The sequence below is a fragment of the Doryrhamphus excisus genome, chromosome 9 (genome assembly GCF_030265055.1).
Source record: "Doryrhamphus excisus isolate RoL2022-K1 chromosome 9, RoL_Dexc_1.0, whole genome shotgun sequence".
NCBI lineage: Eukaryota > Metazoa > Chordata > Actinopteri > Syngnathiformes > Syngnathidae > Doryrhamphus > Doryrhamphus excisus.
The window spans coordinates 2,553,515-2,571,225 of NC_080474.1; the positions used below are offsets into that span (position 1 = coordinate 2,553,515).

Genomic DNA, 17,711 nt, shown 5'->3' on the forward strand with positions numbered 1-17,711 from the left:
GTGGCCGGAGTGGCCATGCACACAGGACACATTGCGCATGCTCAGGAGTGTCTCCCCATGAGTTGAATCTGTCCTCTAGCGGCGTCACTGTCCTTCAGCCATCTTAATGCAATAACTAAAAACAATGCTGGGCGCTGTGGGACGCGGCTGTAGTGGTGCTCTGCAGGTTTTTAAGCCTGTTAGCAATTCATTCAAGACTTTAAGCGGTAGACATGTAAGCCTAAATTCGGGTAAGTTGATGTTTTTCTACCGCGGGGGAATGTCATTGTTAAATGTCCTGTGGACAGGCCTCTACTTAGTTACTTACTTATACAGGGATTATTATTTGGCGTGAAACAGATTAATTATAATATCCATCGTTAAGACAAATGTTGGCTAAGGACATTTGGTGACGTTATTGTATGTCTGCCTCAATGACCTTTCATTACAATTTAAACACTGCAAGCAAGTTGTCATTCTTAATGATTGATTGCCTGGGGACAGTTGTCCAATTTAAATCGTGTCATTAATTAGGCCTTGGATGCCAACCAAAAGTTAGTATCACTATATATATATTGCAATATTGTTTTTGTGCAGGTATAATTTGTGACAATTCATCCAAAATACAAGCATGCCACATGGTTGAAATAATAAGGTTTGATGCCATCCTTTTCAGGGCGGGGTTATGCAAGCCCAGCTGCTCAAGCAGCCTTGGCCAACGGTCGCATCGTGGCTGTGATCGGTGCCGTGGTGGATGTCCAGTTTGACGAAGGCCTCCCCCCCATCCTCAATGCACTGGAGGTGGCAGGCCGTGAGAGCCGGTTGGTTCTCGAGGTGGCCCAGCATCTGGGTCCGTGGCTTTCCACCATGACACTTGACTTGAAACAAATCCCCAAATTCCAAGTTCCTTTTTAATCCGTCCTGTGTGCTTCCCCAGGTGAGAACACGGTCAGGACAATCGCCATGGACGGCACCGAGGGTCTGGTCCGTGGGCAGAAGGTTCTTGACACTGGGGCTCCAATCAGAATCCCTGTAGGTCCTGAGACTTTGGGCAGGATCATGAACGTCATTGGAGAACCCATTGATGAACGCGGTCCCATTAGCACCAAACAGTATGTTTTCAAAAAAAACAGCAAAAAGTTTTTCCTTTGTTTGTGGCCTGGCACCTACACCCTGGACTGGTGGCCAGCCAATCACAGGGCACATATAGACAAACAACCATTCACACTCACATTCATACCTATGGACAATTTGGAGTCGCTAATTAACCTAGCATGTTTTTGGAATGTGGGAGGAAACCGGAGTACCCGGAGAAAACCCACGCATGCACGGGGAGAACATGCAAACTCCACACAGAGATGGCCGAGGGTGGGGAAAGACAAAATAAGAAGCCAAAAAGTTACCACTTCCACACAAAACAGGAGAACTCATATATGAAAGGAAATTTACAAAGAGGAAGATGAAATACTTGGGTGATACTTTGAATGAATGAATGAATATTCAGCCAAAAATATCTAAACAACTATGCCACAGCATAAACAACACAAAAATGGTTGGTTTACATCCAAAGATAACACCATGAACTATTTACAATTTTACAAAACCCTAGAAAAATCACTCAGTAATCAGTGCAGGTCAACACAATAATGTAGTTGTACTATTATTAGTATTTTTTTAAATGAAACTTTTTTGCTTACTTGTTTCAGGACTGCACCGATCCACGCTGAAGCTCCTGAGTTCACAGACATGAGTGTGGAGCAGGAGATCTTAGTCACTGGGATCAAAGTTGTAGATCTGCTGGCTCCCTACGCTAAGGGTGGAAAGATTGGTCAGTAGCTCATTTCACCTCCAGGACGTTCTTCAGATGGCGTTCGTTGGGAGCAGCAGCAGCATCTCATGGTTGTTTCTACTGTTCCCCATCAGGTTTGTTTGGAGGCGCCGGTGTGGGCAAGACTGTGCTGATCATGGAGCTCATCAACAACGTGGCCAAGGCTCACGGTGGCTACTCTGTGTTTGCTGGAGTGGGAGAACGCACCCGCGAGGGCAACGACTTGTACCATGAAATGATTGAGTCTGGTGTTATTAACCTGAAAGACACTACCTCAAAGGTAACGCCCGACATGCTAGCATACACTTGCGCTTTCTCTCCCAATACAAGAACTCCATCAATACTGCATTTTAATACTTAAAATGGATGCATAAATATTACAACATTACTACTAGCTACCAGGAGAATCACAGTAAAGAGCGAAGGGAGTCGCCTGCCGTGGTCCGGCAAGGTGCACTGTATTCAAACACACGCCCAGAGCAGCCGGTGTGACGCCATTGGATATATCTAGCATATATCTAGCATTCACTAGCAAGATGTCAGTGTATAGACTGGTCGTATATCTCATCTCGTTTCATATTATCTGCATACTGTATTTGTATATAACGTTTGATTTTGTTAATACTTGGGTTGTTTATATTGTTGATTTTTCTATTTTGTGTATTTTGTACTGCTTAACTGACATAGGCATATATTATCTTATCTTATCTTGTAATGGTAATGGTAATGGTTTAATTTCATTTGAACATGCATCAGATTACAATTGAGTGCATCCCATAATCAGTTCCCAGTTCCACATGTCCAAAAAGGAGTAGGAAGAAGCAAAGCTTATTAAATCCTACCCCTCCATCTGGTACTTTTACAATCAGTAACTGTTACATTTGTTCACTTCCTGCTTTCCATAATACAGTTTTTTTTGTTGTTGTTGTTTTTTTTATAATGTACCTCGTACCGAAGTCCGAGGTGATATGAGCATCCAATGACATAATGGGTACCATAGTAACCATCAATATAGTGATATATATAGCACATCATGACTGGTTCAAGACTCTTCATCCTTGTATTTAGTAAACATCAATATCTGGCAACCCTTCTGCATTTTTCAAACACTGCTTCAGTTTTTTATGGGTTTTTTGAACGCACCTTCATGGAGCCAACGTCCTTCCTCTTAAAGTGAATGTTTGTTTACAAGTGAGCGGCAGGTCGTTAATGTCACAGGCAGGAGAAAAAAGATGCATATGAGTATAATTGCCGATATTTGCCAGATAATTATAGTGCACCCATAAAGTGAAGTGCTGTCTTCTCAGATTGTCATGTGTGTGTGTTGTACGTAGGTGGCGCTGGTGTACGGTCAGATGAACGAACCTCCGGGCGCTCGTGCCAGAGTCGCTCTCACCGGCTTGACTGTTGCTGAATATTTCCGTGACCAAGAGGGACAGGATGTGCTTCTGTTCATTGACAACATCTTTCGGTTTACCCAGGCCGGATCAGAGGTATGAAACACTAAACGTACATGTACAGTAGACAATTCAGCTTTTTCATCAAATATTTGCTTTAGTACTACAGTCGTCTTTCACTACTTAGCACTTAGAATGTTACTCCCTCACTCTTATCACTTTTTAAAAACATGTATTAGTTAATAAAAATAGTTAATAGTCGCTGTTTCGTGTTTTCGATGGCCTCTTAGTGAAAAATGGCTAAATGACGTAAAACACAAATACAGTTTAAGTCATTAAGACCAGCATTCACCTTGTGGATGTAGTATCCTACATCGGGCACTAGGTGTCAGTAATTGTTCGGTGAGACAAGCACCACAATTGATCCCTGGAACAACAGGCTTTTATTGCAGCTTTAGGAATTCGAGCTGGAGAGAACATCATCATGAAAAATAGACATTTTGACGGGCGTGTCAATGGTGGTCCCAGGCGGTTACCTCCATGAAAAGCGGGGATCTACTGTACCTACAAAATGTATTTGCCAAGATTATGAATTTGTCAGGACGGCACGGCGGTTGAGTGGTTAGAGCACAGATCTCGCAGCTAGGGGACCAGGGTTCAATTCCACCCTCGGCCATCTCTGCGTGGATGTTCTCCCCGTGTTCTCCCCCATTCCAAAAACACGCTAGGTTAATTGGTGACTCCAAATTGTCCATAGGTATGAATGTGAGTGTGAATGGTTGTTTGTCTATATGTGCCCTGTGATTGGCTGGCCACCAGTCCAGGGTGTACCCCGCCTTTCACCCGAAGACAACTGGGATAGGCTCCAGCACCCTCGTTGAGGATAAGCGGTAGAAAATGAATGAATGAATGAATAATAATAAGCAGCAAGTGACAAATTCTATTATCTTTACAGTTCAAAATGTGTAAACTTGTGTGCCCTGTGATTGGCTGGCAAATAAATGAATGAATTTGTCGGACTGTCTGTCAGGTGTCTGCGCTGTTGGGTCGTATCCCGTCTGCTGTGGGGTACCAGCCCACCCTGGCTACCGACATGGGTACCATGCAGGAACGAATTACAACCACCAAGAAGGGTTCCATCACCTCGGTACAGGTAAGGAGTGAGTGGATGGCAGTGACATGGAGGCTTCCCCGGACTAATGAAATGTTTGTGCTGAAGGCCATCTACGTGCCCGCCGACGACTTGACCGACCCTGCTCCTGCCACCACCTTTGCTCACTTGGATGCCACCACCGTGCTGTCCCGTGCCATCGCCGAGCTCGGCATCTACCCCGCCGTGGACCCCCTCGACTCCACATCCCGCATCATGGACCCCAACATTGTCGGTGCCGAGCACTACGACGTCGCTCGAGGTGTACAGAAGATCCTCCAGGCAAGACTTGTCACGTCAGCTTTTTAAAAGCGAGTCAGAACCTGCTCTAACGACTCGCATCGTCGTTTCAGGACTACAAATCCTTGCAGGACATCATTGCTATTCTGGGTATGGATGAACTGTCTGAAGAAGACAAGCTGACCGTAGCCCGTGCTCGCAAGATCCAGCGTTTCCTGTCCCAGCCGTTCCAGGTGGCTGAAGTCTTCACAGGCCACATGGGGAAGCTGGTGCCTCTGAAGGAAACCATCAAAGGCTTCCAGAACATCCTTGGAGGTAGTGCTTCACCTAAACTGGAATACGCCTGAAGCTTTCATATTTTCCTGGTAAAATGTATTTTCCCTCCTGTGCAGGTGAATACGATGCCTTACCTGAGCAGGCTTTCTACATGGTGGGTCCCATTGAAGAAGTGGTCCAAAAGGCAGAGAAACTAGCAGAGGAACACTCCTAAACGCTGACGTATGGAAGGCTCCCTGAATTGTACAGTCTAATTGCTATTTGAGGAACTCGGCGTGTGTTTGTGTTGCTCTGGATGGAGATTAAAGATGCTCGTGGTTTATGCTGCTTCTTTCTAATTTCAACCAATCGTTGAGATTGGAAGATTGATCAAATCTGCAGGTTTAGCTCCTCAAGTGTCGCAGTATCTTATTTAACTCCCTTTCCTTATGAAGGAGACCACTGCTGTGTTCTTTGAAGGCTTCAAAATCCTGCAAAACATTCATGTTAATGTTCAATTGCTATTGAGCTTCTTGTTTCCATTTTTTTTTATCATGATAACCAAAACAAACCTTATTGAGCATCTCGTGCTTAGTCCTGGCTTCTTCAAGAGCCACCTTAAGAAATTTCACTCTCTTATCTGCATTCACTGTGTCCGCTTCGTGTTTAAACCTGACATGAGAAATAGTGGTTTTATACAATTAATTTGTCCACTCAACAGCAGACGTACAGTACAGGTGGTCCTCAGGTTACGAACAAGGTTTGCTCCGCTTTCTTTCTTTACATTATAAAGATATAAAAGCAGCTAAAAAAGAATGCGCCTCATGGGGCGCACCTATTGCATATGGTTGTGAACAATAATCGGATAGCAGTTATCTGCTTTAAGAAGAAAGAGATGTGGCTGCGGCAATAGTGGCCTCCTGAATCCGCCATAAATCCTTTTGATGAATGGTGTTTTTTTTTTATGGTAATGGTTTGAACATGCATCAGATTACAATTGAATGCATCATATAATCAGTTCCCAGTTCCACATGTCCAAAAGGAGTAGGAAGAAGCAAAGCTTATTAAATCCTACCCCTCCATCTGGTATTTTTACAATCAGTAACTGTTACATTTGGGCGGCACGGCAGTCGAGTGGTTAGCGCGCAGACCTCACAGCTAGGAGACCAGGGTTCAATTCCACCCTCGGCCATCTCTGTGTGGAGTTTGCATGTTCTCCCCGTGCATGCGTGGGTTTTCTCCGGGTACTCCGGTTTCCTCCCACATTCCAAATTGTCCATAGGTATGAATGTGAGTGTGAATGGTTGTTTGTCCTGTGATTGGCTGGCGACCAGTCCAGGGTGTACCCCGCCTCTCGCCCGAAGAAAGCTGGTATAGGCTCCAGCACCCCCCGCGACCCTCGTGAGGAAAAAGCGGTAGAAAATGAATGAATGAACTGTTACATTTGTTCACTTCCTGCTTTCTGAATATTTTTTTTGTTTGTTCATGAGGTGATATGAGCATCCAATGACAAGATGAACTATATCAGCAAGTTGAAGTATTTGTGATTTTAGAAATAAGGAATTAGTATGTTCTCTGTAGGCGGCATTATGAATTATTCTTAATTTTTAATTCATTTACGGGAGTGTTTAACTCCAAAACGCTGTAACCCAAGGATCACCTATATTTAGAAATGGAATGGCATTTTACTTTTCCTCTGCTCGTGTCCGGGCTTTCTTTTGCTCCTTATATTGCAACTCCATACGTCTGAGTTCCTCATGCTTCTCCTGTGGTTACACACATGGGTTGGTGTGAAACGGTAGCTACAGATACACTGCTCTTCGTCACCAACGTACCTGGATGATGTTCTCTCTCTCCACAGAGAGACGCAGAAGTTTGTCTCGCTCTTTGGTGAGGCCGATGATGCTTTTGCTCATGGTGCTTTCCTTCAAAGTGTTCTGCTCCTCCGCTTTATGAAGCTTCAGCTTGAGGTCTGGTGAAAAAGACAATGGCGTACCTCAATGCTGGGTGGAACATCTGGCAAAACTTGGGACTGCTACTGCCCTTACCCTAGTGATGATAAGCAACATAGAAAATGGATGGATATTAGCACGCCTCTACTGTGCTAAGATATTTTAGACACAAGCACTACATGGTGGCGCTGTTAGTAACTGTAACTGTAACCCCGCTGTAACTTTAGGGTGTTTATTTCATCCACAATCCTTATGTAAGAAAAAGAGGTTGGCTAATTAATGCACGTAATGGCTCACAATTTTTTAAGTGCACTTTTCCTTAAAAGCATTCTCAGCAAAACCCATCCATCCATTTTCTACCGCTTATCCTCACAAGGGTGGCAGGGCTGCTGGAGCCTATCCCAGCTGACTACAAGAGAGAGGCGGGGTACACCCTGGACTGGTGGCCAGCCAATCACAGTGCACATATAGGCAAACAACCATTCACACTCACATGGACAATTTCGACTCCAAATTAATTAATTTTTTGGAATCTGGGAGGAAACCGGAGTACCTGGAGAAAACCCACGCATGCACGGGGAGAACATGCAAACTCCACACAGAGATGGCCGAGGGTGGAATTGAACCCTGGTCTCCTAGCTGTGACGTCTGCACGCTAACCACTCGACCGCCGTGCCTATTGGCAATAATGTATAGGACAATTCTAGTGCAGTAGGTGTTCTCGTGACATACATAAAGCCCACTTTTTTGTTTTTTTTAACATTTATGTTTCACTGAAAATGGATTTTCCTTATGCGTTGGAATTTTGTACATTCTTCGGGGGTCCTTGAACAGACCATAGTTGCTGCGAGACCCTAAAGTGCAACTTTATATATATATATACAGTAAATACTGTTGATAGTTGGTGGTGAGTAGCAATACATTTTATACTTGAAATGTGCGTGATGCCCCCGCATCCTGAATGTAAATAAGTGGAATATAAAATGGATGGATGGATGCAAGGCATATTTCTGGATTAAACTTGGATTGTGTCAATTGATGAACAACGGCAATTGAAAAAAAATGGGGAAGGTTCTGCGGCTGAATCGAATCTGAAAATTACAACAGTCACTTTTTTTGAAAATGTTGATCAAAATGGCCGCTGGTGGCCCATAAAAATAACGGTAAAACAGGGATCTCCTGTCCTGACATTTACCTTTGCACATCTGCTCCGCAGCTTCATGCTGCTGTTGAGACACGTGCAGTTGTTCAAGTAGCGACGCCATTCTCGCTTGATGCTCAGTTAATTGTGCGTAGGATGCCGTTTCCATTCCTGCAATTTTCTCCCTTTGAAAGAAAGTCATGATCATTTGACCTGCTTGGCACAACTACTGGTTGCTGTTAATCAGGTAGAATGTCTTACAGGTAGCCCTTCTCCTTGTTTGTAAACTTCTCTGTCAACATCTTGACTTCCTGTGTAAGTCGCTCAAGTGCCGCCTCTTTATCGTGTAACTTCTGCGAGAAGAGCGTGTCGTTTTCCTTCTGCAGCTCCACGTTCACCAGCTTCAGCTGAGCATTCTGATGTTTGTACTCTTCCATGAACACGATGATGGCTCGACTATTGGCGTCTAAATCCATGAAGCGCTTTTCCACCACCTCCGCTCTCTCCCGTTTTTGCACTACTTCTTTCTGACAGATCTCAAGTTGCTTCTCTAGCTGCGTCTTGGCCTCCTGCAGGGTTTGAGCTTGGAGGAACAGCTCGTCTGATCTGTCCTTCAGCAGGCAGATCAGATTGGCTTGTTCTTTGACTCTGGACTGCAGAAGCAATGTGTCTGTTAGATCTTCCGCAGAGAGGGTATTGCATGCGTCCAGTGTCTTCTGGTTGATGTCCATTAGCTGGAGAGAAAAAAACAAAACAAGGTGATAGTGGTAAGTGCACAGTGCACTGCATATCCACACCAATCACAGTCCCGTGAGAATTTCACAATATGTTTACTTTACGGTTACATGGCACTTGTATATAGTCTTGACAAGATAGCACATTTTGCTGGTCGATAATTGTGCAATAAATTATCACAGATAATCAATAATTTCTGCAATTTTTAGACCAATTTATCATTTAGATTATCATCCATCCATCTTTTCATCATTTCACAGAGAAAAGCACTGCCAGGTCTTCATAAGAAGATACACTGAGGCAATTTGTATTTGTTTACATGCTTGCCGGGTATTTTAAGTTGAGGTGCTGTTTGTTTTTAATATTGCATTTTTATTATTCTAATCTAATATTTACTGTTGCACTAAAGACCAGAATTTATTGCATGACTTGATTGCTGAAGCTACCTCACAATGATCTGTTAAAGTGTTAAGTGTTATGTTATATGTTATTATAAAAGTATCGGATCGCGTATGATACTAGTAATTAAATTACTCGCACTTGGGGGGGGCGGATAGGAACATCTTTATGTAATACATGTAGTTATTAACTAGTGTAGTGCTTGGTTACCGGTACATAATTCACCCCGGAACGAAATATAGGGGAGTGGTTGCCACCCGGAGGGGTGGGCGCGAGGGACAGGGTTTTTTTTCTGCTTCTTCCTGTTGTGATTGCGAGACGGCGTTCAGGTCTCGCGAAACAAAGAGTGAAAGTTAATGTTTGTGAAGAGAATAAAGTTTTCTCCAAAATTCGACACTCCGTCTCAGACTCCAGTTCTTCGGCGCTTCACTAGTTAATTTCGAGTAACAGTTGCACCATTAATGCCGTGTAACTTGCTTTGCTTTGTCATTATGCGAGAGCATCAGGGTAAGTGAACGAGTTAACAGAGACAAACACCCGCGAGTCAGACTTCAGTAAAAAAAACTCAGGAGTTTTGAACGACTCTGTTAATACTCGACCATATGAAAAAAAGACTTACGGCAACGTTGAGTGTCAGACCGGAGATGAGCAGTTTATCCTCGGACTTGGAGTACATTTTCCTTCTCACGATTTCGGACTTTTTCCGTTTTGTCGTCATTTTCTGGTCAAGATTTGAACGGGACGTGCGCTACTCTGAAACTAACCCTCCCTTTTGACTAGCTAAAAGTCGGTAGTTTAACTCGACGATTCTCTGTAAGTATGCTAGGTTCGTATAACTTTATACTAGCACACTTGTACCCTTGCACCCTGGTAGTGTGTACTAATAAGGTTTCCCGGGATGCAAGGACGCCTCGCAGACGTCATGACGTCACAGGCTCGTGCCAAAACTGTCCTGTTCTTTGTATGACGTCACCAGTCTGCATCAATACACGTTCATACCCGTATTTACCAGTGAAGCACAAGTAGAGGTTGTTTCATTTGTATAGCATGTATATTTCTTACAAAAATACACTATGTGGTAAACTCAGCACATATTGTGCCTGTATTTTACAGAATCAGTGTTTTTATCATGTATGCTATTACCTGCTGGTTATGCTAGGTTACAATGCTCCACCAAATATACAACAGAGAGATGTACAATGTCTTTTTTTCAAACCCATAACAATAACATATCTACTTTTTAAATGTATTTTAACTGTTTCTCTACACCTGGAGGTAAGAAGGACTGGAACAAATTAGGATTTGACCAACTGTACTTGATGAGTTCTAATCAAATATCACAGCATTACTGCTATAGCACATCACCACTACCAGGAGAACCAGAGTATAGAGCGGAGGGAGCCACTTGCTGTGGCCCAGCACGGGGCACAATATTCGGACACATTCTCAGAGCAGCCGGTATGCCGCTACATCAGTCAGGAGAACCGGAGTACAGAGCAGGAGGAGCCACCTGGCCTTGCCCATCAATGTGAACTCTATTCAGGCGGTGTGACGTCACGAAGGTCTCAGGCAAACTTTAGGACACAAAGGGGCGGTAATTGCTTTTTTTTATCATTATAAATATTATATATTTTTTTATCTTTGTCAAAAGGCTAGGTTCTGCAAAAAAGGTGACGTTTAAGTTTCCATATTGAAATACATCTCCATTCAATTATCATACAATATTTCTGCTTATTTACTCTTTCATTCTAAACAGACAGCTAATGTTGCTGAGACATGTAGAGTGGATCAAATCAACTCTTGCTTCTTCCTGCTCCTTTTCAGGCATCATGTCGAAGAAATCCAATTTTTTTTGTTCAATAGAATTTGCTAACATGTACATATTTCAGTCTGCAGTTTAAGCCAATGCACCCTGGAAGAAATCGCCAAGACCACACAACTAGTGATACGTTTGTGTTGCTTGGTTGCCATTGGTAACCACGGCCGGGCTGCGATTGGTTTTTCAGTCATGGCATCAAGTAGCATGCAGTATCAGCTTTTGGCCGCGTGGGGGCAGTGTTGAACGTTGTATATACACACAGACAGGACCAGCACGTAGTGACGAAATTAGTGTTTATGTTTCATTCATCCTCTAACTTGTTCTAGACGTCATTTGATAGTGATTTTTTTTACCAAAACCTATAATCTTAAAGTTATATTTATAAGAAAATATAAAGGTGATTGTGTTGTATTGCGTGCGTCAGCAGTGATGCAATGTTTGCGGGCAAGGGCCCGAATGGGGAGGTGCTTACGATTATGCAGATTCCAGGGCCCGCCTTGAGGGATTTATCCACAGGGCAGATCTCGGGTGTAGAGGCGGGAGGGTGAACTTGCACACGCCCCTTTTGATCAAGCAGCGGGCCAAGAAACCAAGTTAGAGGAAATCCAACAGCATCCAAGACCCCCCCAAGTCCCTTCAGCTCCTCCATCTGCACACTGGAGCTGGACGGACCAGCCAGAATGTGGAGCCCAGTACCGCTTCAACTCTTCCTCCTCGTCTTCTGCTGGCTTACCTGGTGCCAATCACAAGGTTAGTGTCTTCATGACCATTACTCTGCATATGCAATAGCTTGATTGTGAAGATGCATTAAGGTGCATCTGTTCTTGTCGGCCACGTTTGGCCAACAACCAAAACAAGTTATGTATGATGTAAGTACTTTAAAAAAGTATAAAAATACTATCTTTTTGCCACTTAGTGTTGAGCACAAAGCCCCCGCTCCGAATAGAAGTTCTCCTGGAGGAACTTTTGCCTGAGCTTTACCGTTGCTAGGTAACAGAGAGGAGCATGTGACTTACAATCTGTAAGCACTGAGAGGTACTGCTTCAAAAAGCTCATTTCCCTCTGCAGACTTCACCCTGCAAACCACAAAACCGGACTCTGCCTCCCAGAGCCTTTCTGATGAGAGAGAGAAAGAGACACAAGGAATGGTCAAATGTTACTTTTTTATTTTTTTCGTTCGTCTCTAATGTTTGCAGCCCAGCTAGATCCTACTTCTCAAATTGTAATCTGCTTTCTTTTTGCTCAACCCTGAGGATGTAAGCTTCTTAGTGTGAATGTGGCTACTAATTACACTGCAGCTGCTGCAGAATGCAACCATTTCCACCTAAGTAAAGCTTGGAGAGCCACTGTGTGGCTTCCAGGGCCCAAAACACACAACAAATATACACTTATATGAGATCTTTAGCATATATTTTACCTTGACTAAATAAAGTAAAGCAACAATATATTGATTCTTCTAGCTAACACATTAAACAAGCAGGTGCTCTCTAATATTTAGTGTTTATGCAGAGTCAAATTTGTAGCTACAATTCTCCATATGACCACTATAGCTACAATTATATATTGCTAAATGAATTTAAATGGAATTGAAAGATGAACCAAAGCTTACAAAAGGCAACAAGGTGTACTTAAAACATTTAAAATAAAATAAATGAAACATAAAACAAATTCTTGAATCAATAAAAAAGAATTAATATAATGTAGATAACATTTCAGTAAATGTATTGAAGAGGTAGTAAGATATTTTGTGAGATAAGTATACATAAGTATGGGAACTAGGGATGCTCCGACTGATCCGCCACCCAATAGTCTCAGACTACCATCTTCAATGGTTTCAGTTTGACAGCTTGACACAAACCTTGCCAATACACGCCAACGTGTTTGATATCTCCCTTATCAAACCTATTGTTCTTACTTAAAACATTAAAAATAAAATAAATGAAACATAAAACAAATTCTTGAATCAATAAAAAAGAATCAATATCATGTAGATAACATTTCAGTAAATGTATTGAAGAGGTAGTAAGATATTTCGTTACGTGCTTATTGTAGTTTATGCTTTTTAAAGTATGGGAACTAGGGATGCTCCGACTGATCCGCCACCCAATAGTCTCAGACCCACTTGTGATGTGTCACGTTCGATGGCCAACACCCATATTGAGCCGGGAAAGGATGCATTTTGGCGCGATAATCAACATTAGTCTGTAAAATTCAATGGTTTCAGTTTGACAGCTTGACACAAACCTTGCCAATACACGCCAACGTGTTTGATATCTCCCTTATCAAATCATTCTTACTTAAAACATTAAAAATAAAATAAATGAAACCTAAAACAAATTCTTGAATCAATAAAAAAGAGTCAATATAATGTAGATATGGTTTCAGTTTGACAGCTTGACACAAACCTTGCCAATACACACCAACGTGTTTAATGAAATAAAACCATTACCATTACCAAATTAAATTCAGGTTTGCATCAATTAGTACAAAAATAAATGTGGCCAATGGCTAATGTCTAATGGCGCCCCCCGGCCGGTAGCGCTCATCATAGATACAATTAGAAATCAAGAGCCGATATCACTCATGGATAATGGTATCGGAATTAGCAGAATGAAACCCTGATGGGAACATCCCTGATGGGAACCATGGATGTGTGGTACATGTCAATGCTCTGGCAGTAGTACGTGTATTTATAGTAGTAGTATGTGTATTTCAGTCAGTTTTGGAAGGAAGAGTGATCACACGTTTGTTAAGCGATTAGCAATGTCATTTGTTTTGCTGTGACAGCAGGGGGTACTTTCTCCAGTCTGGCATTGCCCCCCCTCCCCCCCATTCCCCTACAAAAACAGGGCCCGATAACCTCCAGTAACATATTATCCAGGCCCCGTAAAGCTGCAACATGCTGCTATTGCTAATGCAGTGTCTTACAAAGAGCCGGTCCATTAACTCTACACTTGCTTTTTTGGGCTCTTTGGACAACTTTTGTCAGTAAACATCGATTTCATCGACATGGATTATTGGCTGTTTAATAACCAGTAAAGTACACCGTAAGCGCTTGATGGTGTTTAAACATGTTTTGAACAGCTTGTCATTTGGTCCATCGGGAGACCAGACTGGCCTCCTTGGATTGATTAAAAACACTTTTTGTTGTGTTCAAACTTAGACAGCACGTGCATGTTAAACCTTACCCCTTCCGGCGCACCGGCCTAAATCCTTGCACAACAAGAACGTTGGCACACAATGCTCACCATCTTTTCTCCTACACACCGCAGGGTTTTGGTCATTCCGGTGTCGGGAAAATGACTTACAAAAGTTATTCGTTAGGAGTTGCTAGTAGTTACTAGTTACTTTTCCACACAATTAATTGAATTAGCAACTGAATTAATTAGAGACATAGACATAGACTTTCTTTATTGTCATTGCACAATAACACAGCGAAATGTCGTTGCTTGGCTCCCGTGTAATAAAAAATAAAAAATAAAAAATAAAAAATAAAAAATAAAAAATAAAAAATAAAAAATAAAAAATAAAAAATAAAAAATAAAAAATAAAAAACAAATAATAAATAATAAATAATAAATAATAAATAATAAATAATAAATAATAAATAATAAATAATAAATAATAAATAATAAATAATAAATAATAAATAATAAATAATAAATAATATTATTACTAGTATATTAGTAATAGTATTGCATTGGGGTGTTGTTAGGGCGTGTAATAATCTATATACAGTAATCCCTCGTTTATGGCAGTTAATTGATCCCAGACCCAACCATTTCTGCTAAACGAGTGTCCTGCGGGCCACATTTGGCCCGCGGGCCACGTGTTTGAGACCCCTGTTGGTGCGTTGGTTTTTGAAGGTGGGAAGGTCGGGGCAAGCGCGGAGTAAACGGGGCAAAGAATTCCAGAGGGGTCGGGCACCTGGTCTCCCCAGGTTCGGAGCTCGGTCTTACAGAGGAGTTCCAGGAGGTTGGAGTCTGAGGAGCGAAGGGGACACTGGGGGATTGTGTGCATGGAGGAGGTCTGTGATGTATGGAGGGGTCAAACTGTGGAGAGATTTGTAGGTATGATGAATTCAATTACCCGTTCCTAGAAAATGTTACCCCCAAAGTGTGGGTGTCGAACTTCCTCGTGACGACTTCATTTCTGATCATCGTCATCACAAATGTTTTTTTCATTGGCACGTCGCAAAAGAAAAGAAAAGATGATGTTGAGGATTTTCCAACCAAACGAAGGCTTTAAGTCCACGCTCCATTCAGTGCCCCCACGCCGGTGCCAAAAGCCCCCCTCAGGCTTTTCACTGTTTTGTTTGTAGCACTAAGCGCCAAAGTCACTTGTTTGGCAATTGAATTCTGCTGCACGCATTTCCATATGAAACGGGCCACTGCACTTTGCTCAACCAGCAGGGACAGCTCCGGCGCTTCTTGCGGCCAGCAGCTGTTTACTCGATGCCCCCCCCCCCCCCGGTCTGTGTGGAGGTCGATGCCAAAGCAAGCTGCCATTGAGGAAAGCTGCCATCTTTTAAGGCACCGCACGTGAAAGGGGTCAAGGTGTGGATGGTCCCGTATTTAAATCCACACAACCCTCTTCTTCTCCATCCAAAGTGGCTTTTCAGGGTTCCACTTCCACATTGAGTTTCCATCCCTACTGGCGCTTCTTTTGTGCTATTGTGATTCCACAGTGGGGTTTAAGACATACTGTATGTGGGGCTTCATTTGAATGAAAATTCCTTGACTCTTCTTCTCTCTTTGGACAATAGCGAGGCATCCTAGTCCAGGGCAGTGTCCTCTCCTGCTGTGGGTTTAGGTTGCAATAAGAAAAGACGAGGACAAACAAAAGAGAAAGGAAAACACTAACTTACACACAAATGCTCCCACTGGGATTGCTGATGTGGTGGCGATGCCACGGCGATGGAGTTGAAGTACGGGATGGAAGGTGATGGAGGGAAGGACGGAAAACGACATCGATAGTCGGATCGGTGCGGCGTCTGCAGTGATGCATACGTTGTGGTTGTTTGGTTGGGTTAATATTTCAACTCTTTCACTAACATACTTATTTTTTCCTCATAATATTATTATTATTAAAAATAAAAATAAGCATGTAGCTTGGTTAAGATGCAGGTCACACTGTGGGAATGGAGCATTTTGGCGCTTTTTGGAGGTTTTTCAAGAGGCTTTATAGGCGGAATAGGTGTGTCCCATTATGCGCATTGCTAACTGCCTCTTTTTTTAGCAGTTTTTATATCTTTAGAACATACAAAGAAGAGAAGGACGTGTGTTCATGTCTCACATAAGGATTATGAATATGAAGTGCACACCTCCTTTAAAATGTTAAGAGAACCAAGAGGTCTCCCCAGAATGGAGGTCCAATTCCATTCCAGACCAAACACCGGCAGTGTGATCCATTGATTGGCTGTCAGAGCTTCTCTTCTGAATTGCACATTCTTCTTTGGAATGTGATGGAGTGTTCTGCCACTCAGCTATGCTGCCGAACCAACCCAATCCCCCCCCGCCCTCGCTCCCTCGGAAGATATCAGCGATGGTAGCGTGGTGGTACCTTATCTCCACAGATGACCCTCATTGGGAACATCACGAGAAGAGGATTGTGTAACGTCTTGGCACGCATGTCTCCAGCGGTCCATCAGCAATGCTAACAGCGCATTTCATCACACTTTTGGCTACGTCCTCAATGCTTTGTACTTTTCTATTTATTCCTCATTAAGTTTCAATACCCTGTCTTGATTTGTGTACATGGCACAAGTTTAGACACGCTTTCCTTTGCCACTGAATGAGATGTTTGTTCCGGACCAAGGCCCCAATCAACCCCCCCCCCCCCCCCCCCCACCGCTGCTGTACGATACGAGTCCCACCCAATTTCACACCTCTCCATCTCTAATGCTTCTATGAAAAATAAACATCAACAACAGTCATCAACAATTCTAAATGTTTGTTAGTAAAAAGCCTATTTAGGAACATTCAGAAAGGATTATTGTTAAAGAATTGCCTCAATGCACCTTTTCTTCATGAAATGTACAAATGAAAATACCTAAAACACAGGGCAATAGTCATAAAACATTTAATCGAAATTGGAAACCTAATGTCATTTTGTTTCTCTTTCATTGAAATAAATAGAAATTAATCATTATATTACAGTACATATTATTGTATTGCAATACTTTTGAATGTTTAAAGCTATTTGCGATTTGTCCTACTTTTTCGACGGTCATGGAACGCACCGATGCACCGTTCTCCGATGCACAGAGGGCTGTATGGATGTATTTTCCCCCTTTTTTCTTTCACCTCATACTTGCTCCCGAATGTTGATACTATGCGGGAATGCATAAAGGTAAGATTTGATGACTTTGAGTGCTAATGTGCATCATTGTGGTAATTCGATGCTAAATGGCTAACGCTAGCTAGCAAAACACTGGACTTCAGCCACGGTCATCACATTGATAGCCCGTCAATAGCAGCTGGAACTCCAGTTTAGCTAGCAGTTCAATGCCAAAATCATCAGAGATGTAAAAATGTGAAACTCACTGGTTAGTTTGGCCACTCTTATGCCAAGGTAGCACTTTATATGACAATAAAAACAATATCTGCGTAGCTGCAGTCTCTGGCAGCCCATGTAATCCGTGATAAATCAAACACAGCGACACTAGATACAAATAACTTTGGTTTTGCTACAAGAGCCATCTGCCAGAGCTTAGAAGCTAACTTTACCAATCTAAATACTCTTTTCTTTCTCCATTTCCCATCAATATTTGTTCCAATTTGTGGCTACAGAGTTACCATGCTTCAATCAAACTAC

General features: G+C 42.6%; 3 protein-coding genes across 11 annotated transcripts in view; 2 read left to right on the forward strand and 1 right to left on the reverse strand.

The window, feature by feature from the left end:
- Positions 1-44: 44 nt before the first annotated feature.
- Positions 45-5,425, forward strand: LOC131135706 (ATP synthase subunit beta, mitochondrial-like). The gene is made up of 10 exons (XM_058081932.1): positions 45-230; positions 656-829; positions 917-1,091; positions 1,686-1,807; positions 1,903-2,087; positions 3,142-3,300; positions 4,235-4,357; positions 4,424-4,636; positions 4,708-4,909; positions 4,987-5,425. The coding sequence occupies exons 1-10, from the start codon at positions 125-127 to the stop codon at positions 5,082-5,084; spliced, it is 1,557 nt and encodes a 518-aa protein (XP_057937915.1). The 5' UTR covers positions 45-124; the 3' UTR covers positions 5,085-5,425.
- On the reverse strand, positions 3,233-9,976 carry zgc:172182 (coiled-coil domain-containing protein 89). Its single transcript, XM_058081993.1, has 7 exons — positions 9,696-9,976; positions 8,204-8,676; positions 7,997-8,127; positions 6,685-6,821; positions 6,539-6,615; positions 5,422-5,521; positions 3,233-5,340 (listed from the first exon to the last, which is right to left on the reverse strand). The coding sequence occupies exons 1-7, from the start codon at positions 9,792-9,794 to the stop codon at positions 5,254-5,256; spliced, it is 1,104 nt and encodes a 367-aa protein (XP_057937976.1). The 5' UTR covers positions 9,795-9,976; the 3' UTR covers positions 3,233-5,253.
- Positions 9,977-11,029: 1,053 nt separating this feature from the next.
- Positions 11,030-17,711, forward strand: part of lrp2a (low density lipoprotein receptor-related protein 2a) — a 60,664-nt gene continuing 53,982 nt past the window's right edge. For 4 of the 9 annotated variants that reach the window (XM_058081813.1, XM_058081815.1, XM_058081817.1 and 1 more), the window contains exon 1: positions 11,031-11,645. In XM_058081813.1, the coding sequence (XP_057937796.1) occupies positions 11,576-11,645 (70 nt within the window). In that variant the 5' untranslated portion in view covers positions 11,031-11,575. Of the gene's footprint in view, positions 11,646-16,789; positions 17,247-17,711 lie in introns of those variants that run through there. The other 5 variants (XM_058081814.1, XM_058081816.1, XM_058081819.1 and 2 more) reach the window with 3 other exon arrangements.

Excerpts from the sequence above, each read along its gene's own strand:
- LOC131135706 (XM_058081932.1), top strand. The coding sequence starts at position 125 with ATGCTGGGCGCTGTGGGACGCGGCTGTAGTGGTGCTCTGCAGGTTTTT. Across the intron at positions 2,088-3,141 it reads TGAAAGACACTACCTCAAAG|GTGGCGCTGGTGTACGGTCA; the intron begins GTAACGCCCGAC and ends TGTTGTACGTAG. Across the intron at positions 4,358-4,423 it reads GTTCCATCACCTCGGTACAG|GCCATCTACGTGCCCGCCGA; the intron begins GTAAGGAGTGAG and ends TTTGTGCTGAAG.
- zgc:172182 (XM_058081993.1), bottom strand. The coding sequence starts at position 9,794 with ATGACGACAAAACGGAAAAAGTCCGAAATCGTGAGAAGGAAAATGTAC. Across the intron at positions 6,616-6,684 it reads AGAGAGAGAACATCATCCAG|GAGAAGCATGAGGAACTCAG; the intron begins GTACGTTGGTGA and ends GTGTAACCACAG. Across the intron at positions 5,522-6,538 it reads CGGACACGAGCAGAGGAAAA|GTTTAAACACGAAGCGGACA; the intron begins GTAAAATGCCAT and ends TTCTCATGTCAG.